The sequence below is a fragment of the Lipomyces doorenjongii genome (genome assembly GCF_038497915.1).
Source record: "Lipomyces doorenjongii strain NRRL Y-27504 unplaced genomic scaffold V1508scaffold_18, whole genome shotgun sequence".
Classification (NCBI taxonomy): Eukaryota; Fungi; Ascomycota; class Lipomycetes; order Lipomycetales; family Lipomycetaceae; genus Lipomyces; species Lipomyces doorenjongii.
Genome location: NW_027118085.1, coordinates 69460 through 91435, shown reverse-complemented (window position 1 = coordinate 91435; position 21976 = coordinate 69460). Strand labels below are relative to the sequence as shown.

The 21976-nt window shown below is 49.6% G+C and overlaps 10 protein-coding genes across 10 annotated transcripts; 6 read left to right on the top strand and 4 right to left on the bottom strand.

Moving 5' to 3' along the window:
• The first annotated feature begins 25 nt into the window (after window positions 1–25).
• Window positions 26–2451, top strand: V1508DRAFT_384927 (uncharacterized protein). The gene is made up of 2 exons (XM_066937782.1): window positions 26–697; window positions 753–2451. The coding sequence occupies exons 1-2, from the start codon at window positions 230–232 to the stop codon at window positions 2121–2123; spliced, it is 1839 nt and encodes a 612-aa protein (XP_066796389.1). The 5' UTR covers window positions 26–229; the 3' UTR covers window positions 2124–2451.
• A 448-nt stretch (window positions 2452–2899) lies between these two features.
• On the bottom strand, window positions 2900–4649 carry V1508DRAFT_415594 (oxidative stress survival, Svf1-like protein). The gene is made up of 2 exons (XM_066940088.1): window positions 4476–4649; window positions 2900–4322 (listed from the first exon to the last, which is right to left on the bottom strand). The coding sequence occupies exons 1-2, from the start codon at window positions 4496–4498 to the stop codon at window positions 3203–3205; spliced, it is 1143 nt and encodes a 380-aa protein (XP_066796388.1). The 5' UTR covers window positions 4499–4649; the 3' UTR covers window positions 2900–3202.
• Window positions 4650–4967: 318 nt separating this feature from the next.
• V1508DRAFT_432000 (sister chromatid cohesion protein Dcc1) lies at window positions 4968–6255 on the top strand (the record flags this gene model as incomplete). Its single annotated transcript, XM_066941942.1, has 4 exons — window positions 4968–5083; window positions 5145–5755; window positions 5804–5868; window positions 5920–6255. 4 exons carry the CDS (start codon window positions 4968–4970, stop codon window positions 6253–6255), a joined length of 1128 nt encoding a protein of 375 aa, XP_066796387.1.
• Window positions 6256–6267: 12 nt separating this feature from the next.
• V1508DRAFT_415589 (mitochondrial carrier) lies at window positions 6268–7459 on the bottom strand. Its single transcript, XM_066940087.1, has 3 exons — window positions 7265–7459; window positions 7047–7203; window positions 6268–6976 (listed from the first exon to the last, which is right to left on the bottom strand). The coding sequence occupies exons 1-3, from the start codon at window positions 7295–7297 to the stop codon at window positions 6333–6335; spliced, it is 834 nt and encodes a 277-aa protein (XP_066796386.1). The 5' UTR covers window positions 7298–7459; the 3' UTR covers window positions 6268–6332.
• On the top strand, window positions 7423–8981 carry V1508DRAFT_415587 (ribosomal protein S5 domain 2-type protein). The gene is made up of 4 exons (XM_066940086.1): window positions 7423–7805; window positions 7865–7995; window positions 8054–8335; window positions 8382–8981. The coding sequence occupies exons 1-4, from the start codon at window positions 7601–7603 to the stop codon at window positions 8490–8492; spliced, it is 729 nt and encodes a 242-aa protein (XP_066796385.1). The 5' UTR covers window positions 7423–7600; the 3' UTR covers window positions 8493–8981.
• Window positions 8982–10726: 1745 nt separating this feature from the next.
• Window positions 10727–12453, top strand: V1508DRAFT_353270 (ATP-utilizing phosphoenolpyruvate carboxykinase; the record flags this gene model as incomplete). Its single annotated transcript, XM_066936877.1, has 2 exons — window positions 10727–10813; window positions 10876–12453. The coding sequence occupies 2 exons, from the start codon at window positions 10727–10729 to the stop codon at window positions 12451–12453; spliced, it is 1665 nt and encodes a 554-aa protein (XP_066796384.1).
• Window positions 12454–13207: 754 nt separating this feature from the next.
• Window positions 13208–14582, top strand: V1508DRAFT_384910 (mitochondrial resolvase Ydc2). The gene is made up of 2 exons (XM_066937781.1): window positions 13208–13404; window positions 13458–14582. Exons 1-2 carry the CDS (start codon window positions 13341–13343, stop codon window positions 14474–14476), a joined length of 1083 nt encoding a protein of 360 aa, XP_066796383.1. The 5' UTR covers window positions 13208–13340; the 3' UTR covers window positions 14477–14582.
• On the bottom strand, window positions 14521–18146 carry V1508DRAFT_415579 (uncharacterized protein). Its single transcript, XM_066940085.1, has 3 exons — window positions 17466–18146; window positions 16703–17403; window positions 14521–16653 (listed from the first exon to the last, which is right to left on the bottom strand). Exons 1-3 carry the CDS (start codon window positions 17878–17880, stop codon window positions 14725–14727), a joined length of 3045 nt encoding a protein of 1014 aa, XP_066796382.1. The 5' UTR covers window positions 17881–18146; the 3' UTR covers window positions 14521–14724.
• A 1493-nt stretch (window positions 18147–19639) lies between these two features.
• On the top strand, window positions 19640–21520 carry V1508DRAFT_415575 (uncharacterized protein). The gene is made up of 2 exons (XM_066940084.1): window positions 19640–19988; window positions 20051–21520. Exons 1-2 carry the CDS (start codon window positions 19837–19839, stop codon window positions 21318–21320), a joined length of 1422 nt encoding a protein of 473 aa, XP_066796381.1. The 5' UTR covers window positions 19640–19836; the 3' UTR covers window positions 21321–21520.
• Window positions 21372–21931, bottom strand: V1508DRAFT_438833 (uncharacterized protein). The gene is made up of 2 exons (XM_066942190.1): window positions 21709–21931; window positions 21372–21652 (listed from the first exon to the last, which is right to left on the bottom strand). Exons 1-2 carry the CDS (start codon window positions 21845–21847, stop codon window positions 21618–21620), a joined length of 174 nt encoding a protein of 57 aa, XP_066796380.1. The 5' UTR covers window positions 21848–21931; the 3' UTR covers window positions 21372–21617.
• Window positions 21932–21976: the final 45 nt, after the last annotated feature.

Here is a 21976-nt window from a genome sequence, read left to right as displayed (position 1 = left end):
CAACTCACGGACTGCATGGCCCTGGCAGGTGTGCTTAAGCACATGAATTTCTGCGCATTGGCTCGCCAGCTCCACTTTGCCGGAAGAGCAAATAATAATCATACATTTGTCTCGCGCCATATCATCAACTATCTCCCCCGGAGACGTCGACCATTATTTGCAATATCATCTGATTGTTTCCAGCCCTCCCACCTTTCCCCAGTTGAGTAACTGAGTGACTACTAAAGCCATGTCTTCACACCAGACAGGCGGCGAGCAGCAGCCACCAGCTGACTTTGGTTCTTACATCGACTTCTCAGACCTTCAGCTCGACCTTTCGGCCTTTGACATTGAAGCCGCGGGGAACATTCTAGACTTTGACCGGCAACACGCTCAGCATCAGCAGAATCCGCAACAGCAACATCAGTTGCAACATCCGCAGCAGCAACATCAACATCCTCAGCAGCAGCAGGTGCAGCATCGCGACCAATCGATTTACGAAGAGCAGGGTCAGCATCAACAGAAGCAGCTTCATCACGAGGATTTGACGTCTAGCCGCGTTGCCTCGGGCAGTGTTAGTTCGGCTAGCAACAGTACAGTGAGCAGCGGTGTAATACCACCTACGCCCTCGTCGCTTGACTTTGTGGGAGGTGCGAGCAATCCAGACGTTTTTAGATCTCCTAGTGGGCTAATTGACCCATACTCTATGCGTGATGAGGTAATTGTTCGGTACAAAGTTGATATCAGATAGAAACTAACACAGATTGATATAGATGATGTTCACTCCGCTGCTGTCACCTGCCGTCACCCCACTTGAGAATCCAATGTCGATGCAGAAGGAATACGGATATCCATCATCGTACTTTAGTCCTCTCACGTCGCCTGCATTGGAGGCTCAGTCTTATCCATTCCACACTTCAGCTTCGCCGCCCGGCAGCGATAATAACGCAAACGGACTGACTAAAGTGCGACGACGGGGGACGGGTGGATATGCACCGCCTTCGGCTGCTTCTTCTCCAGCTCAGACCGTTACTCGGGTCACGAAGTCTGATTATTCTGCACAGCGGTCCAGTAAACGGCGTGCGACTGCAGCGTTTTCGCAATCAAATACCATGGGAGATGTTTCTTCTTCGGAGAGCATATCGCCTGAACCTTTACTCACGCTACCTGAGTCCAGTATGGCTCCGCCTCCAATACCGCCATTTAAGAATACAAGTGCAGTTCGACAAGAGACGTCGTCTCCGCTGACTCAGCGACGTCTGGCGCCAGTTACTCCCGCTAGTCTGATGAACCTTAATAAAGAGCGTGTTAACAGCACCGAGGATATCCTGCCAACTCGTGATGCTGATGCCATCATCGAAGAAGTTGCCCGACGACATTCCGCCATTGCTACCGTCGCACCTGCACCGACAACTGAGTCTGGCAGCGTCGGCAGCTCGAGCGCAAACAGCAGCCCCGCTTTGCGTCCTGTGCCTCGTGGGCTAGTCCGGTCAGCATCCGTAGGCATCGAAGACAATTCCGCCAAGGCGCTCCCACGTGCGATAAAGCCTGTCCGTTCGCGATCTGGCAGTGTCTCTATGTCGCCTACGATCAAACCGAGGATTTCACCAAATCTTAAGCCCTTGTTGCCTGATGGACTGGAAGCTGCGTCGGCATTGTTGGCATCAAAGTCAAATTACCAGAATATTGTTGAGGGTAAGCATTCTCAGCTCGGACTGTCCTACCCTGAGCAGTTGAGCATAAATTTGACTTCAAAGCGGACATCTCACAAGATTGCCGAACAAGGTCGGCGGAATCGGATCAATAACGCCTTGGCGGAGCTGAATCAACTTCTGATTGATAATATTAACTTACCTATTTCTGACGACGAAGGGGAGAAGAACGAGCTACCGCAGCAATGCTCAAAAGCGAATACAGTTGAGCTGGCGATTGATTATATAAAGAAGTTGCAAACGCGGATCGGCCGGCTAAAGACTCGGCTAAAGGACACCGAGGATGAATTGCGGGCCGAGAGGAAAAAGAACGGCAGGATTGTTGACACGGCTTCTGACACGGTTGCCAATGTAAAGTCGACGCCGTCGAGCGATGCCATGGATGTTGACAAGATTGCAGAGACCGACACAAAGGTGGAGCTAGAGGATTAGAACGTCCATACCTGACGTGCTTTTTTATTATGTACGGGTTCGAATATTGATATACCTAATTTACATTGTAATATACGTTTGTATGCTCATTTACATTTGTGACTGCCATATTTGCAAAGTTACGGATGGCATAAATCTAAGTTTGGTGGTTACCTCGGAATTGTTTACTATTTGTACCTAATTTGGCGTATATGCATTGAATAGTGTACTGACTCATCTAAGAGACAGATTTATGAAATTGACGTTGGTAAATGAAGTCTAGCCCGATGCATGGTGCGACTCGTAGTGTTGATGTTGGGTTGTGTGCGTTGTACCGCTTAGTATAGGCAAGATGACGAGTATGAACGTATGCAACTAATAACTGCAAATTCATCATAGAAGCGTCAAAATATTAGAACCGATGCTTCGTTCATAAACCGATCATGTGCAGTTACTTCCGCCATGCTCGTCACGTTGCCATGATACATTAATTTACCACTTCTAATCCCATGACAATCCCAAAATCTAGTAGGGCACCCAATAATTGTGCTTGTAAGCCATTTAACGATCGTGATTATCAGAACCCGCCAAGGACTGTCTTTGTTTTCATTGCCAAATACTTCTCTGTAGCTCCGGTCAACGAATAATGCAGAAATGCGACAGATGTCTGTGAGTTCATTGATGTTATCATTCTCCACACATTTTCGAGCCATCATATATTCCTCACAGTAATATGTGAGTTACCGAACGCCGCCAAAATAGGAGATTATGATCGGCAAAGACCAATTTTATCAGTATGCTATCAATATGATATTATATTACGATGAAAACAAGCTAGGAACAATTCTCCAACTAATTACGAAAACAATGGAACGCAAACCTCACTAACAATTATATATGGCACATATCATAAACCAAAGTACACGTCACTTCTTATTAAAACACAAATATTAACTATTAGATGGCTGGTTCCCTTCACAAACGCACAAAGGAAGAAAACAAAAATATTAGATAATCACTATATGATTCCGTGACCCAGCAAGATTATATTTTATTTTTCTAGAAACAACAAAATGGCATATACATATCAAACCAGCAACCTATGAGATGAACGTCGCTTCGCTGTACAAATGGCCGGATTCGGCGTACTCCTTGTCGCCGAATTTGACCTTGATGGACGCCGGGTTGGAGTATTGGTAGATATACGGCTTGGTGCCCGCGACACCAGCAACGACTTTCTTGACGAAAGCAGGGATCTCCGACATGACGTCCACACGCTCGACCAGGTTTGGGATTGGAGCCTCGAGAAGAGCGTCGACAGGAGTAGCGGCTTCGTCTGGCGAAGTGCCCTTCCACTCAAACTTGACCTCCAATGGCTCTGGCCATCCGTTAGCCTCGTCTGATTTTGTCTTAGTGTGTTCGGCAACATTTTCGACAGTCGCAGCAAAAAGCTCGTTGTTCCTCGCGATAGCACCAACATTGATGATCTTTGAGCCATAACTGGGCGGAGTAGTGAACTCCATCATGACACCAGAAAGCGTGGGACCCTGGAAATTGACAAAGTTCCATCGCGCTGCGGCGTGGTGGGGTTTCATGCCCTGCAACGCCATGACGTACATCGCGCGTCCGGATACCTCGAGCAGGTGTCCATTGACTGTGATGTTACCCTTAACTGTGGCGCGCGGCCAAAAGATGTGACGCATGGAACCCCATGGTTTCTCGTAGTCAGTGCCGTATCTGGTCATGCCGTCCTTGCCGACCTTAAATCCAGGCGCCTCGCGAACAATGGCAATGTCGACGATAGATTTGTCATTGACGGACGATTTAATCGTATAGGTGTTCAGGTCCTCAGAGAGAACGATCGAGAGCTTGTCGGCCTTAAAATTGGTCTTGTCAGCGCCAACAGCAAAGTCGTTCAAGTGGGTAGATGTCCAGACAGACTCCTCTGGCTTATCGGGGTGATAGATACGGCAGGTGAACTGCGAAGTGGTGTGCAGACCTGCGACATTGGAGAGAATAACTTGAACGAAGCAGATGTGGCCAGAGGTAGTGGTCAAGTAAAACGTCTGCGTCTCGACATTGGTAAATGGAAGATTTCGCCACTCGAGATCTTCCTTCTTCACCTCAGAAAATGGATTCGCGCCGTTGAGACCATCGACAACAGAGTGAATAGCTTCGGGACCGTAAATGGGCTCAGCGGTGCCAGCGACAGCTGAGAGGCTAGTAAATATTCATTAGCATCGCAGTTCTCGCACATGAGTCTACAAGTCCAGTGCAAAGGCATCTCGAGGCCACAGGTCGTGATGGAAATGGAGTGGCAATGCCTGCTACAGGCAGATCGAAGGCGTTTCATGATTACAAGATATGTCTTACCCTGACTGCATCCACTTTAACATTATGAAAGTATGAGATTATAAAAACGTAGCTGAAACTCCAAATGTCTAGAATCTAGAATGCCAAGGTGTAAATGTACGTTGGTTGGTAACAGTGGTCTCTGTCTCGATGGTGAGAAAGACTTCCCGTCGAGACCCGTTATCACAGCGCCAACCGCGGCTCAGGCACCAGCCACAGCTTCCGACGCTTCAGCTGGCGGCAATCGGCCACGCGTGCTAACAGTGACACATTTCACGGCCACACATCTGTTTACCTTCGCGTTAACTATACGCCAGACCTACATTCCTCAGGGCTCGAATAAAGACATTGAAGTTTAGGGTAAGCGCATATTTAATGTCGCGTCGACAGACGCGTCAATTCAATTCAATACCAAGGAACGCTTCAGGACTCGCGACTGTCAACTCACCTACGGTCGTTTTATCATATCGTTTCTTCGCTGTTGATTACAGCAGCTCGCTACTGTGGAAACAAATGTCACAGGGCGACGGCATTCCACTCCACATTGACCCGAGCATTGCCCCGCGTTACCGATTGATCCAGCTGGAGCCAGGCATCGTAGAACTTCTCGAATCGCCCAAAGAAGCCGCGTAATGCACTTTTCGTTTCAATATATCTGATTCATCTGAAGCAACTAACGTGCATCCACAGTCACCTCCAGCTAAAATCAGCCGGGCCAGACGCGCCAGCTTTTCTATGCGGGTATTCACGCACGTTCCAGCTCCGACAGATATCACAATCCAATACGCTCCTGCTGCTATCCTCGGCGTCATCATCATCATCATCATCATCATCATCATCAGAAACGACAGATACAGTTCCAGATGAAGTTACGCTGGACCCATTATACGCGACGAAGTTGCCAGGGGGATATCTAGAATGCATACCCTCAAGGATTCAAATCGACCTCTCCTTTGTGCCATACTATCACGGCGCCGAGCTCAAGGAAGCGGCAGGTTCGGACGCGGATCTTGCGCTCAGCAAGTTAGATGTTACTGCACGAGTGCCTGTTTCTGAATTTGAGTTGCAATCTGCGTGGATCGCGGCCATGGGCGTCGAAATAGACGGGTATGTCTACCGAATATCGCACGATCTGGTCCTGCGTATCGTGCCTATCTTAATGGCCGCGATACAGGCAGAAGGGATGGATTTTGGCACACTGTGGTTGAGTGAAGTGTTTGAGGCGGTCAGGAAAGACGAGGATGAGCCAGCTGCAGTAATCGAAGCTATTTTAATGCGATTTTCAACGAGTAGAAGTGAGCGTACGTATGATCTAACAATATCTATGTAATATGATCTAATGTGTCTAGCGTATTGTTTGGATACAGCGCAGTTGGCGCAGTGGTTGGGCATTAAAATGCTGTCAGAGCATGCTGTGAGTACGCGTCCAATATAGCGAGTGTCAAATACTAACAATTACGATCAGTTCCTAGAAATTAAGCTGGAGGATTTCATGGAGAAATGGGAGCTGTCGATACCCCCGGTCCTGGACTTGACATGCGATCTGTCGATGCTAACAGGTCAGTACGTGCAGCCGACTCCCAAGACCATTAAGTACCTGCCATCCTCGCGGTTGCCGGTAGATCCTGCAAGTCGGTTCGAGCGGCTTTTTGCATCGAAGAGTTCGTGGTTACTAGAAGAGATCTTGCCGTTTTTGAATGATATTGAGAAGGAGCAAGTGAAAGTCAACGCTTTGCTTATGAAGTTTGCAAAGAAGAAGGTGGTCAAGGGTAAGACATATATCGGGAAACGGGGCGTTTAGAAATCGTACATAACCAAAAAAAAATGCATCATATTCGTCTATCTATTGTACACTCTATTCCCATGCAACCATACACTCTAAGCAACGACCCCGGTGAAGAGATTCTTCGCTGCCTCATATACTCCCAGGAATACAGCGCCGCCAGCACTAATCCACATCGTCCGCGGGCCGACGCCTTTGAAGAACGCTTGGAACCCTTCGTCCCTGACGATCTCCCGTACGAGGTGCCTGACTGACACCCGTTCCTCGCTCAACATGATTCTCGTCTTGAGCACGTCCAGAGGCGTTGTGCTCGCCGCCGCAGCGCCGCCGGCAATACTGCCACAGACTGCGCCTTCCGCGGCATTCGCGGATTTCCGACCGGCGCGCCTTGCCGTCCACCGCTTCAATGCCTCGTACAACGGGAACTGAATCATCGTGAACGGAATTTCGCGCAAAATAGTCGTCGAATACCCTCTATACAGTCCCCGAAAAACCCCTTCGCCGGTGTGGTTCGACAGCACGGATTTGAGAGCTGCGAGCGACGAATGGTATTTGGACGCCTGAACGCGCTGCTTGACGACCTCTGTCGGCACGCGGATTGTGCAAGCCGCTATTTCGCCCAACGAGGCCGCCGTCATGTGCGTCAATCCGTGCGCCAATCCTGGTGCAGAGACATATGTCGAGAAAATCGGGAAAAGCGTTCGATTCATGTTATCATATGTCAAGAAAAACAAACTCGCTAGCAAGAATTAGCAGTCGAGACCCACCATCAATTGTGTCGTTTGGTGCGACGAGTCCAGCATACGTACCACCTGGGGCAGACCCGACGATTGCGCTGCCGACGCCGCGGTACATGCCCTTCCAGCCGCCATTTGTGAAGAATCCTCCTTTGGCTTGTAAACGTGTTTTAAGGGTGTCGATAGGGAAGAAGCAAAGATCCGTGCATGTCCCTGCCGCGCCGCCGCTCTTTCATGGAGGTTAGTAAATACTGTGAATAATCGGGAGTAATCGAAAATGCGGGACTTACTAGTAGCGGGATGAGAATTGGATGTTTTTCCATTACTGTAATGACTCACGAGGACATGTTCACAAAACTCGACGGTTTCCTTCTCAGAAATATACAGGAGGCTCTCACAGATCTAGAGCAGCTGTGCGTCAATTAAAGGCTCAACAAGTGCACGAGAACGGAGATTTTGTCTTGTCAAGGTTGGGTTCTATCGTGTGCTGTGGTGCAGGCTCGCAACACCCGCGCGCCGCGCCATCGTGGCTGAAAACTTTCGTTGCATATTCTTCACTACTGGCTTCAGCGACATCGCCATCGATCCTGGTCAAAACCGCATTTGTGCACAATACAACATAGAAAATGACAGTACTAGATATAACACGACCGTCGCCAGCATCGGCAATAACTTCATTTCTCTACCGCGTCGACGGATCAGCATCATGGAAGGTCGGCACAGCCCATATTATCGCGTCGGTGTCTGGACCAATCGAGGTCAATAAACGGGACGAATTACCAGATGTCGCGACGCTTGAGATTGTTGTCCGCCCTGACGTTGGAGTTACGTGTGCGTATTTCTAGAATCGACGTTCGATGGTACGGGCGATGGAACTAATGAGGGTATAGCTACTCGCGAACAGTTTTTGCAGGACCGGATTAGGAGGGTTGTTGCCCCGGTTATCGCACTTGAGTTACATCCGCGGACGCTGATTCAGATTGTTGTGCAAATAGTACAGTCCGGCGATAATAAGATACTGGTAGGTTTTGCAAAAAAAAATTCGATCAAACGCAGATATCAGTGATTGACAAATATAGAACACAATCAGCCTGTCCGCAAGTATAAACGCTACGTATATGGCCCTCTTAGACGCCGGGGTTCCTCTCCGTTCGACCGTCTCAGCGACGAGCATAATTTACTATACGACGGCGACATCAGACGGTTCAAAGACCAACGTCGTTGTGGACCCAACAAGAGCGCAACTCGAGCAAATCGAAAAAGACATTACCTCAGTACACACAATCGCGTATGAATTAAAGGGCGGGAAAATTGAACGTTTACTGTTAAGCGAGAGTGTGGGCTCATTTACTGAAGATCAGGTATGTTTAGCTGCTGAGCAATGGGGCATGGCTAAGAGTGTGGCAGGTTTTCGAGTGTTACGATACTGCGGCAAATATATGTGAAGAAACGAATCGGATCATGCGTGAAGCGATTACAAAGGGCGTGCAGCAGAAAAGCCGTTGGCGGGAGGCATAACTGACTTATTTCGGTTGTTAGAGAAACGGGGAGCTGCAGATGTAATATAATTGTATCGATAAAAGTATGTGTATTATAGGACAGGGTCATGATTGGTTTGTTAGTTAGCACTGACAGTCTCCTGTGAGTACCAGTGTGAGTACCAGAAGAGAGTATCGTAGATCAATGTGAGGGGATGCTGTATTGTAAATTGTACAGCTGCCTAGTTATGACAAGACAAATGTTGAGTCGGTATGAATTGTTTCACGTTATTACAACTAGATCCATGTGACGCTGGTTTAGTGTTGGCTTGAGCCAATTATGTGAGACTGTGAGTATTAATGCCAATGAAACGGGAGTTGTCATAATGGCACCAAGAGTCCAAGTCGCGGATTGCAAGTTATTTTTGACGGCGATAAAAGTAGTACATAATTAATGCTTCGGAACTGGAAGTATTAGGAATCGAAGGATTTATTGTGTCTGTTATTTGAAACTAGGTCACTAATGCCCCATTATGTTCCGGTAGTGTGTGAAGTGCCGCACAACAAAATATATGTCAGCCTCTTCGTAGACGTACAGCAGCCGCAGTCCACTCGTCCCTTCGGAAAGGGGAGCGTCATTCAAGCAGGGAACGGATCGGAAGAAGTCGGCGGCATCGATAACGACAATCGGCCCGCCGATTAACTAACTGTACCACGCTCCTTCCTGTCTTGGCCACGGGCAGCCGGCTTACCGAGGTCATTGTGACAGCGATGTCGCTCTTGGCATTGGCACTAGCGCGCATGCACTAGCCGCATGGGGGCTAGTTCAGCCACCATATTTGTGGCGGTACACGTCGTAAACAACCATCAGGGCTTTCCGATAGCTTAGCAAGTATGCCATACAGACAACGATACAAATTCTCCTTTTAGAGTATACGGCGATGGCACCAAAGGACAAGCGCTGGCAAAAATCTGTTCTCGCCTTCGGGCAGATTGCCAGATGCGGAATCAAAACTCGGCTCGCCAGCGAATTCGGGACGAGCCGGATCCTTACGAAGCTGAAGAGCCGTTCGCCCATGCATGTCAATTAGAAGAACCCGTTGTTCACGCGTGGCCATGCCAGGGCCTGCCCAATACCGGGGAAATCATCGTGAATGTCATCGAAGCGAAGTTGTCGGCTTGTTGTTGTGCAGTAACAAGTGGGCGATCTGATCATGTGCAGGGCAGGCGATCGCCACGAAAAAGATCCGGAGCGTTGTGGTCGGAAGAAGTCGGACAGAAAATAGGTTTGCACACAAGCCTCAATATGACGCAGGCTGCTTTGGAGCTAGGGCAGTGGCGCAAAAGTGCGGCGTCACTTTGCAGCACACCAGACAGAAACCGAAATAAGCCCGAGCAGAAGAACTGTGGAAGAAAGCAGTGGAATGGGAAAAACAGTTGCAATAAAAATGAAAGCTCCATCTCGACGATGAAAAAGGATGCGTCGCTTGGTATGAGAGGTTTGAAGATGCGGGCGCGTTTTTGTTTTAGCGCGTCAAACAGGTGACTGCGGGGTTGCTATTACGGTGTCACAAGTTTCGGGCGCCAGGGTTAGGGCTCGCTCGTTGGCTCATGCTCACGTGCGTCCGGTCTTTGCCCATTCCCCAGACGCAAATGATCCTATCGACGAGGTTCGAGATCGCAGAACAGAGTGTTTGCAAGTGCAATGAAATGCAGTTCTTAATAGACTGAGTTGTCTGCGATGCTGGGATGGTTCCGGGACATTTTCGTTTATCGCCGCTGTCGCTCTGGGCGTAAACCCCACACTTACCCGGCGTGGCCCTGCTTTGTCGGACTCGGGCCATCTCGCTCCTTTCGGCGGCCACCCAACACGCTTCCGACGGATGCCACTCTACAATGTCCATCTCCGTGTGAAGTCATAGAAAAATTACAGAAAAATTGCGGAAAAATTTACAAACCCTGAACAAGTGTGATCGAGGTCCGGTAAGTTGAGTGTACGTCTTTTGACGGGCGAGGTGTGTATAAGTGCATGCGAGCGGTGTCGGGGTATTGTAACTGATGAGGCTCCGGGGCGTCGATGCGCTCACGTTTTCGTTTTCGCACAACGCTCATCGATCCGCGACCACGCGGTCTCCGCAACTCTCTACTCCTCCCACGTCCCGCAATGTTCCCTGTCCGACTAGTTACTGTTATAAAAGCCACCCGCGGTGCCTTCGGCTGCTTCTTTGTTCATTATATCCATCTCTCCTCACCCCTGAACAGGACTCCTCCACCATGGCCAGCGTCAACAAGACCAATCTTTACCCGAACGGCGTTCTGCCAAGCCATCCGACCCAGCTCGAAAATCAACTTTTGCAAGTAGTATGCCTGCCGCCTGTTCCTTGTCTACATTTTTGCTCAGCATCAATACTAACCAACTTCAGGCTCACATTGACTACAACAAGCTCACCATCCAGCACAACCCCTCCATCGCATCCCTCTACGAAGATGCTCTAGTCTACGAGTCCGGCTCTGCCATCTCCTCCGCTGGTGCACTTGTTGCTTCCTCTGGCACAAAGACCGGCCGTTCGCCTAAGGACAAACGTCTTGTCGACGAGCCGACCTCGACCAAGGATGTCTGGTGGGGTCCTGTCAATACGAAACTCCCTGTTGAGGTCTGGAGAATCAACCGCGAGCGTGCGATCGACTACCTCAACACCCGGTCACGTCTCTACGTCATCGACGCTTTCGCCGGCTGGGACCCAAAGTACAGAATCAAGGTCCGTGTCGTCTGTGCCCGCGCCTACCACGCTCTCTTCATGAGAAATATGCTCATTCGACCTACCGCCGAAGAGCTCAAGTCCTTCGGCAAGCCCGACTTCACCATATACAACGGCGGCGCCTTCCCCGCTAACAGATACACATCTGGCATGACGTCCAGCACGTCTGTTGACATAAACTTCCAGGACCACGAAATGGTTATTCTCGGTACCGAGTACGCTGGTGAGATGAAGAAAGGTATCTTGACTGTCATGTTCTATCTCATGCCCGTCAAGTACAACGTTCTCACTCTTCACTCCTCGGCCAACGAGGGCAAGAATGGCGACGTCACTCTCTTCTTCGGTCTCTCTGGTACAGGCAAGACAACGTTATCTGCCGACCCCGCTCGCAAGCTGATCGGCGACGACGAGCACTGCTGGTCTGACCATGGCGTGTTCAATGTTGAAGGTGGCTGCTATGCCAAGTGCCTCGACCTCTCCATCGATAAGGAGCCTGACATTTTCAACGCCATCCGCTTCGGTTCCGTTCTGGAGAACGTTGTCTTCGATCCCATCACTAGAGAGGTTGACTACTCCGATGCTACACTGACGGAGAACACCCGGTGCGCGTACCCGATTGAATACATCCCAAATGCGAAGATTCCATGCTTGTCCGATAACCACCCGACCAACATTGTTCTATTAACCTGCGACGCCCGTGGTGTCCTTCCTCCGATCTCGATGCTATCCAACGAGCAGGTCATGTACCACTTCATTTCCGGATATACCTCCAAGATGGCAGGCACCGAGGACGGCGTCACTGAGCCCCTCGCGACTTTCTCCGCTTGTTTCGGACAGCCCTTCCTTGTCCTCCACCCAATGCGCTACGCTCAGATGTTGTCCGACAAAATGACCAAGCACAAGGCTCGAGCTTGGCTTCTCAACACCGGCTGGACCGGCAAGTCCGCCGCCAAGGGTGGCTCTCGTTGCCCGCTAAAGTACACCCGCGCGATCCTCGACGCCATCCACTCCGGCGAACTCGCAAAGTTGGAGTTCGAGAAATTTGACGTTTTCGGTCTCAGCGTGCCCAAGACATGCCCGAATGTGCCGTCCCAGATCCTGAACCCGGCCAAGAGCTGGGCCGACGGTCCTGCCGATTTTGCTGCGGAGGTCGCGAAGCTTGGAAGGTTGTTTGCCGAGAACTTTGAAAAATACAAGGACGGTTGCTCGAAGGAGGTCATTGCCGCTGGACCATCATTGTGAACGCCCATTTTACATTCATTCATTCATCTCATTCATTAAGTCATGGGAAATGTCATGCGACGGTGCTTTTGAATATTAATTAAATTTCTGGGCTTTTGTATTTGTTTTACGTTGTTTACTTGATTTTTTTACGGGTTTATAACAAAAGTGTGGATCTGTCCTGGTTTTATCGCAATGTAATTTTGGGGTTGATATGTATGGTCTGATTGATGGAAACAATAGAATTCTTTCAAGTATAATCGTGCATAGGGCTCGTGGTTTGTTTATCGTGAGACAATGCGGGTGTTCGGAAGCCTGAAGCAGATTTGACAGGTAACTCCTGAGCTCGTTTGCTCGCGACGGTTTGTGGCAAAGATAATCTATTTATTTATTTAAGCGTAGTTCAATAGCTCGGTTTCCACGGCTAAGCACATTCAAGATAGCCTTGACATGCTTGATCATGATGTGCTCAAGTTGAGCATGAGCATGTTTTGAACTGAACCCGAGACATAACTAGCCTTACCTTCCTTGCGACGTCGGGAAAGCACGGAAAGCACTGGCTCTCTCAGCTCTTCTGCCTCGTGTATTTCCATCAAAATATGCAAATATATAGAAGGCTATCGTACAGTGACTAGTGTTGTACCACATAATGCAATCCCAATCAGTTTACCCTCAGTCGCAGCCCGTCGGTGTTCAATACTGACTTTGAACGTGTGATGCCGGCGAGAAATGCCCGACCGCGTGGAGAGAGTCGCATGAGCCGCACGACGTAGTTTAAGCTTGGTTTGTTTACGTCAATATATGTCTGTGATTTTCGTCGCAGTTACATCCTGTCGTGCAAGTGGAATGCGACGTGTATAGTAGGATTGATTGAAAGAATAAAAGGTCTAGTCAGGGAACGAGGAGGAATGACGTCGTTTCAGAAGTTGTCGGTGGAATCTTTGAAATCGCTTTCGCGGTTGTGCGGTTTGAGTATGGATGTTCACTCATTTTGCGGAGGATCGGGCTAACAATTACGATATCAGGTTCCTCGCACACGAAACGAGAGCTGATATCGAACCTCAATCACGCGATTTTGCGCTACAGCAGCTCTCCTTCCACACTATCAAATTCCTCAGTATGGTCTCCGCACGTTTCCAATCATCGCGTGCTGTCCGTCGACATGGGTCTCCGCAACTTCTCCTACTCTGTCCTCGACCTGCCAGACTTCGAGCAAATACCGACACTGTCAGCATGGTCCCTGGCCTCTATCCTCCCACACACCGCTCTCGCGTTAACCCAACCGGACTTCTCTCCCGCCGTCGCCGCGCAGCTCGCGTACACAACGTTCGTCGAGGACATTCTCCCGCGGTTCAACCCAGACACAATTCTTCTCGAACGTCAGCGTCACCGGTCTGGCGGTAGCCGCAATGTGCTGGAGTGGACTCTGAAAGTAAACATGTTTGAGAACGTTCTATATGGCGTCTTGACGACACTGATTAACCAGGGAGCACTGAAGGCGCAGATATGTGAAGTTCTGCCAAGTCGGACGAAAGGCTACTGGATCCGAAACGCCGTCCTTGCTACATCCTCTGACGGCGGCGGCGAGAACATGTCGACTAGAAGGAAGCCCGTGAAGAATAAGTATGCGTTGTCCAAACTGGTAAAAGTGAACTTAGTTAAACGGTGGACCGAAGGCGTTAGTTTTGACAATCCAGCGGCGTGCAAACATGTTGTGTTTACGGAATCCACGATTCCAATTGCACTTCAGTTCCATCTATCCTCCTCGCGCAGTTCCCGGTTGCGCAAACTCCAGTCCGGCGCAACGTCTGCCGAAACCGGAACCGAAACCGAGAACGCAGACGACGTAGGACTGGCGGCCGGCAGGAAATTGAAGTTGGACGATTTGTCGGATTCGTTATTACAAGGCGTCGCGTTCGTGCAATGGCAGCGACATCGCTTTGAGCTGGCAAAGGCTGTGACGAACGGCGCTGACTTGGCGGAGTTTTGCAAGTTCATGGTCGATCGACATACGCCCGAGATGGGGATGGAGGAGTTAGTTTAGGTTAGAGAAAAGGGGTAGAAGTAGCATGTTACTGGGACGTGATATAGGCGCATGGATGAATATTAATTAAAAATGATAGTTTATGACAACAAAATTTATAAACTCCAAAAGAAAATAGCAGAAACATGCCAAACAAACACACATTTTATATATAACCAGAACAAAATGGAAAAGGGAAGTTTGCTTGCCAATGTAGCAATCTAAACGTATCCAACAACCGCACAACACATTGACGTCGAAACGGTTCTCTATTTTGTACCTCTCCGTCTATAAAGCAGGACAACGTCACCGCCCGATCGCCAGAGTCGGGCACGGATAGTAGCTAGTGTACACGAATTATCGACGACTTGGCCTTGACACACCAACTCCATCCATTCATCCGCGGACCCTGGTCCGCGTTTGACACTAGAATCAAGTTTCTCCTCGACATAAGCCATTATCTTTTTCGCGCGCAACATGCGGTAGGCGTTTAATCGTGCGTTGCCGTTTGGAAGAGCAGGTAACGCGTCCCCGTACGGCTGTAGCACGAAACTCACTTTGGCGAGCTCTTTCGGTGGAACCTTGTTCAGAAATAAAAACTCGGCAAGCCACCCCGGCGCAGCGTCTTCAAGCGTCGCGACGTCCGCATCCGCGCCACAAGAGGACACCGTGCCGCGGTATAAATCCATCGTGCCTCCTGCGTCGACGCGTTGTTCGGATATTATAATCGCCGTCTCGCTCGGGAAACTCAAAATGGGTGTTTCGTTCGGGAGCGAGACACTGAATGTAGACGTGCCATACGATCCAGCAGAGTCGTAGTCGTTCCGAATGCGCTGCAGCACACCGGCCAGAGTGTCGTCATACGACTGGTCGACTTTGCCCTCTTCCACTGTCGCGAGGGTGGTCGACGCTCCGACTGTGTCCGTCGCACTGTCTGGCTTGACTTCCTGCTGTTTTGATTCGATGGACATCGTTCTGTTGAGGCGGCCTTTACCGAACGATCGCAGGCGGCCCATGAGCGAGCTAGGCGAAGATAAATTGTCGGGAGTCTGGTCGTCCGATACGTCGTTCGTCGGCACAGGTGGGACTTCAGATGCCACAGGCGACAGTGCGACTGCCGCACTCGGTGGCTGGACTTGCGAAAGCGCGGACGAAAAGTAGTCTGTCACGACGGTTCCGTTCGAGCTTCCTCCCGTCCCGACGGGTGAAGTTAATCCCCTATCAAGCGACTGCACAGAAACTGGGGTCGAGTTGGCATCTCCCACATGCGGCGGATTCGCAGGATTATATGCCGGCGCCGGCGTCGCGAGTCCGATGGCTAATCCAGGCGTCGGTAATAACATCGACGTCCCGTTCGCATTTCGGGGGCCCTCGTTCCACGGCATCATCGGCGGCATTTGCGAGAACGATAGATGGCCAGGGGGGCCCCGACGGTTTTCGCGTTCAGAAAGTCCGCGCCTTTTTTGCTCTCTGAATGTATTATCCCGCTTAATCTCAGCCTCGATCAGATTCGCAAACAAGTTTCGCAATATCCAGCGTCCCAAATTAATTCTCTGATCCTCTCGAAACTGAATAGGTTCCACCGTTGACTGCGGTGGCAAGTCAGCCGCGACCTCGTCCGCATAGATTTCCGCGTCGAAACAGTATGATTCTTCCAACACGACCGCGAGCTGTCCCGTACGCGTGTTGACTTGGCACCAATTCGCCATGGTCTCAAAAGTGTTGATTTCGTCAGCGACGTCCTGGATGTCTCTGCTGCCATATGAGCGAACCATGACGCATTTGATAAGATCCCACAGGACGACCTCGCCGGCGGTATCGACCGTCAACACGCGGCGACGGTCGTTAAGCAAAATATGTTTGATGAGACCAGTCTGGCCCTCAATTGTTTCATCGGGATTATGCCACAATGGCTCCGGCTGTGGTGGCTCGACCGACGGTAGGACAGGTGCGTCGGAGCGAACTGTCGTTGCCGACGCCAGTGTGATTTCCTCGGGGTCGAGTAACGAGGGACCGTATGTGCCTGCATTCAAACTGATCAATGACGCGATTGGAATTTGGGACGTGATGCTCGCTGTCGCGGCTTGTCGTAGGAGTGAGATTTCTTGTGATCGAGGTTGGTAGCTCACGCTAGAACGTCTGCGTGATCGTTGCAGTCTTTGCAATTGCATCGTCGCCGGAGTAGTGTCGACATCACGCTGATTTATTAGTTTGAGCTAAAACGAAGTCATAAGAATGGCAGCTTACCCATCGGTGGATACGTGAGTTCGCTGTAGCAGTCCACAAATAATCGCCAGACGCGACGACCTTGTTGACACCCTGATGTTCGTTGCAGACCAGCACGCACATGCTATCCTCTGCCTCACTAGTTCCTCGCATGTCAGTCTTGACAACTAAGCCGGACCGGTCGGACGAATGAAACACCTCGAGGTTTGGATGATTCGAGTGCAGTGACCAAACGCTGGTATCGTGCATGTTCAAAGTATGCATTAATCTACCAGCCGTGATAGACCACAACTTAATTGTGGCATCTGAGGATCCAGTCAGCACGAGATTTCCAGCCTTGTTGATCAGAATCGCGCGGATATTGCCTGTATGGCCCACAAAGTCGAGAATATTACTACCGCTCCGCTGGTCCCATAGCCGTACAATCGAATCCGGTCCACCAGATCCGACAATATTACCCCCTGGACCACCGGTGCCTAGAGCGTAAACACTGCCTTTCTGGTTCTCTCCTTTCTTGCCGACGTCGATCTGTAGCTTCTCTCCGCCACCATTGAGGTCCCATAGTATGACCTTCCGATCAAGGCCTCCGGACGCGATCCAGTCCGATTCCTGATTATCAACGGCAAGACACTTGACAAAGTCATGATGCTGTCCAATTGTGGTTTGGGCGTCTGTCCGCGGATTCCATAGCTTAACTGTCAAATCCGAGGAGCACGACGCAACTGTCCGTTTGTCAGCACCCGCATTGCAATCCCCGGTCGGATCGCACGTAAGATACACTCACCATTTTGATAGTTATTCGTCAAAACAATGTCGTTCACCCAATGAGTGTGCATCTGCACCTGTGCCCGAAATGTCGACTTTCCTTGCGCTTTCTTGACACCATTTGTTGCTGGCGTTTTCTCCGCCGTGTCCTCGGCGACAGAATTTAGACCGGGGCCATTAATGGCGGTCGTACTTCCCGTCAGATCAGCATCGAAGTCATCTATACTCGCATACCCAGCATTTTTGACTGCCATGTTCTCGAGATTCCACGCCATGATCATACCGTCACGGCCAGCACTGTACAGCAGGCCGGAGTACAAACTGGACGGAGGGTTCGGGTCCACGGCTAGAGAATTGATGCCCAGTGTGTGTCCATGGTGGGAAGACTCCGACGCAAGTAGGTACGTAATCTTGCGGGATGTTTTCCGAACCATTGTGGTGTGGTGATAATGCTGGGATGGTGGATGGGGGCAGAGGGGTGGGGGTGGTGGGTGGTGATTCCCGCGTCGAGACCGCAGGCAAGAGTGCGAGTAATTCGAGCAATCAGAGACCTTTCACACTGCTGCCTAGCGATGAGATACGGAGAGCACCGTTGTGCGGACTGCGATCGGTAGAGTTGTGGTGGACGGCGACCGGGTTTGGACGAGCCGAAGTAAGTAGTAGCTAGTTCTACGTAGAACAGCCTGATACGTTGATTGTGGGAGGCGGCGGCCTTCAACGTGCGTTGAACTGCGGGGCGACGAAACTCTCGACGCTGTGTGCCTGTGTCACCCCCTCGATAACGCCCAGTAACGTAAAGGACTTTCTTAGCCCGCAACTCATAATGCATTCTAGGTTCCGAAACGGTATTTTTGGTAATGCAACGTATATATTCAAAATAGGTAATAGAGTGAAGCGATACTATTTAATCCCGCCGTCCATATCTTCCGATTAATTCAAATCCGTATTTAATTTGCGACGAGCTGCTGACAGAACTATGATTCACTCACCACCATCAACCAGCATATCGATGACAGGTCTATCCATGGAGAACAATATACTACAAATCATCTGCTCAACTCTCTGTACATAAAATGAGGGAGTCAGTGGACCATTATTTGCTATTAAAGGTAGTTAGATGTGTACGATAATTAATCCTCCTCGTAGTTCACATCTATCGAATATGTGGTGTCGAATATACTACGCTATCCAACTACAGAGATTGCAGTATCAATCCCCAACTAGCATTTTTGTATAAAAACTATGTGTAGTGATGGCAAATAATGATGATAGGTCATGGGGTAGGTCATATAACTCGACTTTCTAATCTACATTTAAGGAAGTTACCCATGGGGTTGATTAGAGCCTTTCGTGCGGCTCATTTTTTGGAGTAAAACCTCAAGTGACAGATACGAAGCGTGCGGAATGCACATAGGCGCATCCTGATTTGGGTGTGAACGGCGTAGTAGGGATCTTGTCTGTCAAGGGAGAGACTGTTGCCAATAATAATGGAATATCTACTAAATGCTGTCAGCGAATGACAATGCTCGCGACATCTTCCCGATAGGATGGATCTGCTGTGTTTAAAATTCCCTGTATATTTCATGGCGAGGACAATTAGACCTATCGTGCGAGTAATCGACAATATTGATTTGAGGTATTATACGACACTATTGCTCCACTAGTTTTGAAATCGTTCGAACTTATATATATGATTAATGCCAGATTCGGAAACGAAAAAGAGAGAGCTTGGTCAGAAACCGCTCTTAATGATCACGGTTGACTGCTTCCGAATTAGCCTGATGACACTATGGCAAATCAGAAAGCTTACAAAAAGGAAGACTTATTAGTTTCGAACACTTTTAATACCCCTGAAGGAGAATAGAAATTAGACACCGACGTCAGACAGCCGAGGTTAGACGTCTTCTGTAGCCAACCGGCGAAAGTCGCTTCACACTGAGTGGATTTGCCGCAATCATCGGTAAGCCTAGCACGATTGTTCTTGGTGAATAATAATCGGACATGGGCTCCATATTGATGTGACGACGTGGCGAAGTGGCGGAGTTAACCAGATAATTCATTAGTAAGCTCCTGTTCAGTCTAGGAACAACGGCGAAGATTAGCCATGGGGCTCGGGGTTAGGGCACTCACTCAAAAAGCAGTCGGCGACTAATCGCTCAGAGACGAGGGTGGTGGCTGTTCTCAGCTTGTCGACCACTGCAAAACTGCAGCTCATCGCCGACTGCCACGTCCCTCGGCTTTTAACCGCCTCCATCCGCGGTAACATATTAATCTTCCTCCATATAAACTGACTCCAGTGGCCTCTGGTCCTCACGTTTGTCACAATTCCTCTCCCACGCCTCACCATTCGTCCTTCCCGGCTTTCACTCGTCAAGCGGCATCTGCATTCAATGGCTCCTATCACGAAACACTACGAATACCTCGTCATCGGCGGTGGATCGGGAGGTCTCGCATCTGCTCGACGCGCTGCCGCTCGCTACGGTGTTTCTGCTGCTATCATTGAAGGTTCCGGCCGTCTCGGTGGTACTTGTGTGAATGTTGGGTATGTTTATTTTAGTCGTTGCGATCGATTTGTCATCACAACAGTATCTCACACTTACTTAGATGTGTTCCCAAGAAAATCATGTGGACTGCTTCTGACACCGCAAAACGGGTCAGCGAAGCGAAGTACTACGGCATGGATGTCGGCAAGGTCCCCAAGTTCGACTGGCCCAATTTTGTTGAGAAGCGTGAAGCCTACATTCGTCGTCTGAACGGTATCTACGAGCGAAATCTCGAGAAAGACAAAGTGGATTATATATCTGGCTGGGCCCGTTTCGCCGGCGCAAAAGGCGAAAAGATGGTCGAGGTTTCGCTGTTGTCAGGCGAAACCGCGTACTACACAGCTGACCATATTCTCATCGCTGTCGGTGGTTACGCTGCCGTTCCCCAGGACATTCCCGGCGGTCATTATGGGACGACGTCCGATGGCTTCTTCAAGTTGACTGAGCAGCCTAAGCGTGTAGCTGTCGTAGGTGCTGGATACATTGGTGTCGAGCTTGCTGGCGTGTTCAATGGCTTGGGAACTGAAACGCACTTCTTCATTCGTGGTGACACAGTTCTCAGACAGTTCGACCCGATGATCCAGGAGGCTATTACTGGCTCGTATATCAAGCACGGTGTTAAGCTGCACAAGCAAGCCAAGGCTTTCGAGAAGGTTGCTAAGCTTCCCTCGGGGGCGCTGAAAATTACTTACGAAGACATTGATGGCAAGTCCGAGATCGAGGTCGACGCGTTGATCTGGGCAATCGGCCGTGGCCCAAACAGCGCTGGTCTACGGCTTGATATCCCTGGTGTCGAAATTGATAAGAAGGAGCAGATTGTTGTCGACGCGTTCCAGAACACTAATGTGCCAGGCGTTTACTCTGTCGGTGACGATATTGGCTGGTTGGAACTCACTCCCGTTGCTATTGCTGCCGGTCGAAGGCTGTCGGACAGATTATTCGGTGGTCCTCAGTTCAAGGACTCCAAGCTCGACTACGACAATGTCCCAACCGTCGTTTTTTCACATCCTGAGGTCGGCACAATTGGCCTCACTGAGCCTGAGGCCCGGAAGAAGTACGGCAATGAGAACGTTAAAGTTTATAACTCGAAGTTCGTTGGCATGTACTACGCGGTTTTCGACGATCAGGAAAAGAAGGAGAGCACAATATATAAGTTGATTGTCGCTGGTCCCGAAGAGAAGGTTGTCGGAATGCATCTTGTCGGCGATGCCTCAGCTGAGATTTTGCAGGGTTTCGGTGTTGCGATCAAGATGGGCGCGACAAAGAAGGACTTCGATAACTGCGTTGCTATACATCCAACTAGCGCGGAGGAGCTGGTTACTTTGGTTTAGAAATCCTCCAGTTTGGATGATAGCGAAATGAATTATTTGGATATGGGAAATGTACGAGATAGTTATTGACGTATGAATGAGTGTCGCTATAGCGGTGGTTACATAATGTAGATTCATAGTTCAAGAGTTTAGCTATTCCTCTGGTCGTATTTACACAAAATACAGGGGGTCCAATTCAAACATATATCGATCTCGCAAAACGTAGCTCCTAAGTACTCCTAATATTAAACATGACTAATGAAATTGTGCACTGCATAAAACGGCTACCAGTCTATTCATTTCGTAGTCGCGTTCACTCTACTTTCCTCCGCCATCGGTTTTCCGTGCCTCAGCTAATCAATTCGTTAGTTCTCTGCGTCTTCCATAAGAGACGACGGCAAAAACGAACCTTCCTTCTGCTTCTGTCGCATAATAGCGGCCTGCTCCTCAAGGCGCTTTCTGGGATCTCCGTCCATTTTCTTTTTCTGCTGCGAAGCTTTCTTTTGAGCTTTCTCGCGGTCTTTTTCGCGCTGATTTCCACGGGTCATTTTAGTTATTTTGCCAAAATGTCCACCTTGATTATGTATGTTTAGCGAATTTCTTCGCGTGGGGACGAACCCGAAGATGTTATATGTCGGAAATTGTGGAACAACGTAGAGTTTTTTTCCTTGACTGAA

Coding starts and splice junctions, on each gene's coding strand:
- V1508DRAFT_384927 (XM_066937782.1), top strand. CDS start 230: ATGTCTTCACACCAGACAGGCGGCGAGCAGCAGCCACCAGCTGACTTT. Junction 698..752: donor CATACTCTATGCGTGATGAG/GTAATTGTTCGG, acceptor AGATTGATATAG/ATGATGTTCACTCCGCTGCT.
- V1508DRAFT_415594 (XM_066940088.1), bottom strand. CDS start 4,498: ATGTTAAAGTGGATGCAGTCAGG. Junction 4,323..4,475: donor TTAAAGTGGATGCAGTCAGG/GTAAGACATATC, acceptor AATATTTACTAG/CCTCTCAGCTGTCGCTGGCA.
- V1508DRAFT_415589 (XM_066940087.1), bottom strand. CDS start 7,297: ATGGAAAAACATCCAATTCTCATCCCGCTACTA. Junction 7,204..7,264: donor CAATTCTCATCCCGCTACTA/GTAAGTCCCGCA, acceptor CCTCCATGAAAG/AGCGGCGGCGCGGCAGGGAC. Junction 6,977..7,046: donor CGTCGGGTCTGCCCCAGGTG/GTACGTATGCTG, acceptor AATTCTTGCTAG/CGAGTTTGTTTTTCTTGACA.
- V1508DRAFT_415587 (XM_066940086.1), top strand. CDS start 7,601: ATGACAGTACTAGATATAACACGACCGTCGCCAGCATCGGCAATAACT. Junction 7,996..8,053: donor CCGGCGATAATAAGATACTG/GTAGGTTTTGCA, acceptor TGACAAATATAG/AACACAATCAGCCTGTCCGC. Junction 8,336..8,381: donor GCTCATTTACTGAAGATCAG/GTATGTTTAGCT, acceptor AGAGTGTGGCAG/GTTTTCGAGTGTTACGATAC.
- V1508DRAFT_384910 (XM_066937781.1), top strand. CDS start 13,341: ATGACGTCGTTTCAGAAGTTGTCGGTGGAATCTTTGAAATCGCTTTCG. Junction 13,405..13,457: donor TTCGCGGTTGTGCGGTTTGA/GTATGGATGTTC, acceptor TTACGATATCAG/GTTCCTCGCACACGAAACGA.
- V1508DRAFT_415579 (XM_066940085.1), bottom strand. CDS start 17,880: ATGGTTCGGAAAACATCCCGCAAGATTACGTACCTACTTGCGTCGGAG. Junction 17,404..17,465: donor GACGAATAACTATCAAAATG/GTGAGTGTATCT, acceptor ACAAACGGACAG/TTGCGTCGTGCTCCTCGGAT. Junction 16,654..16,702: donor ACTCACGTATCCACCGATGG/GTAAGCTGCCAT, acceptor CTAATAAATCAG/CGTGATGTCGACACTACTCC.
- V1508DRAFT_415575 (XM_066940084.1), top strand. CDS start 19,837: ATGGCTCCTATCACGAAACACTACGAATACCTCGTCATCGGCGGTGGA. Junction 19,989..20,050: donor GGTACTTGTGTGAATGTTGG/GTATGTTTATTT, acceptor ACACTTACTTAG/ATGTGTTCCCAAGAAAATCA.
- V1508DRAFT_438833 (XM_066942190.1), bottom strand. CDS start 21,847: ATGACCCGTGGAAATCAGCGCGAAAAAGACCGCGAGAAAGCTCAAAAG. Junction 21,653..21,708: donor GCGACAGAAGCAGAAGGAAG/GTTCGTTTTTGC, acceptor CGAATTGATTAG/CTGAGGCACGGAAAACCGAT.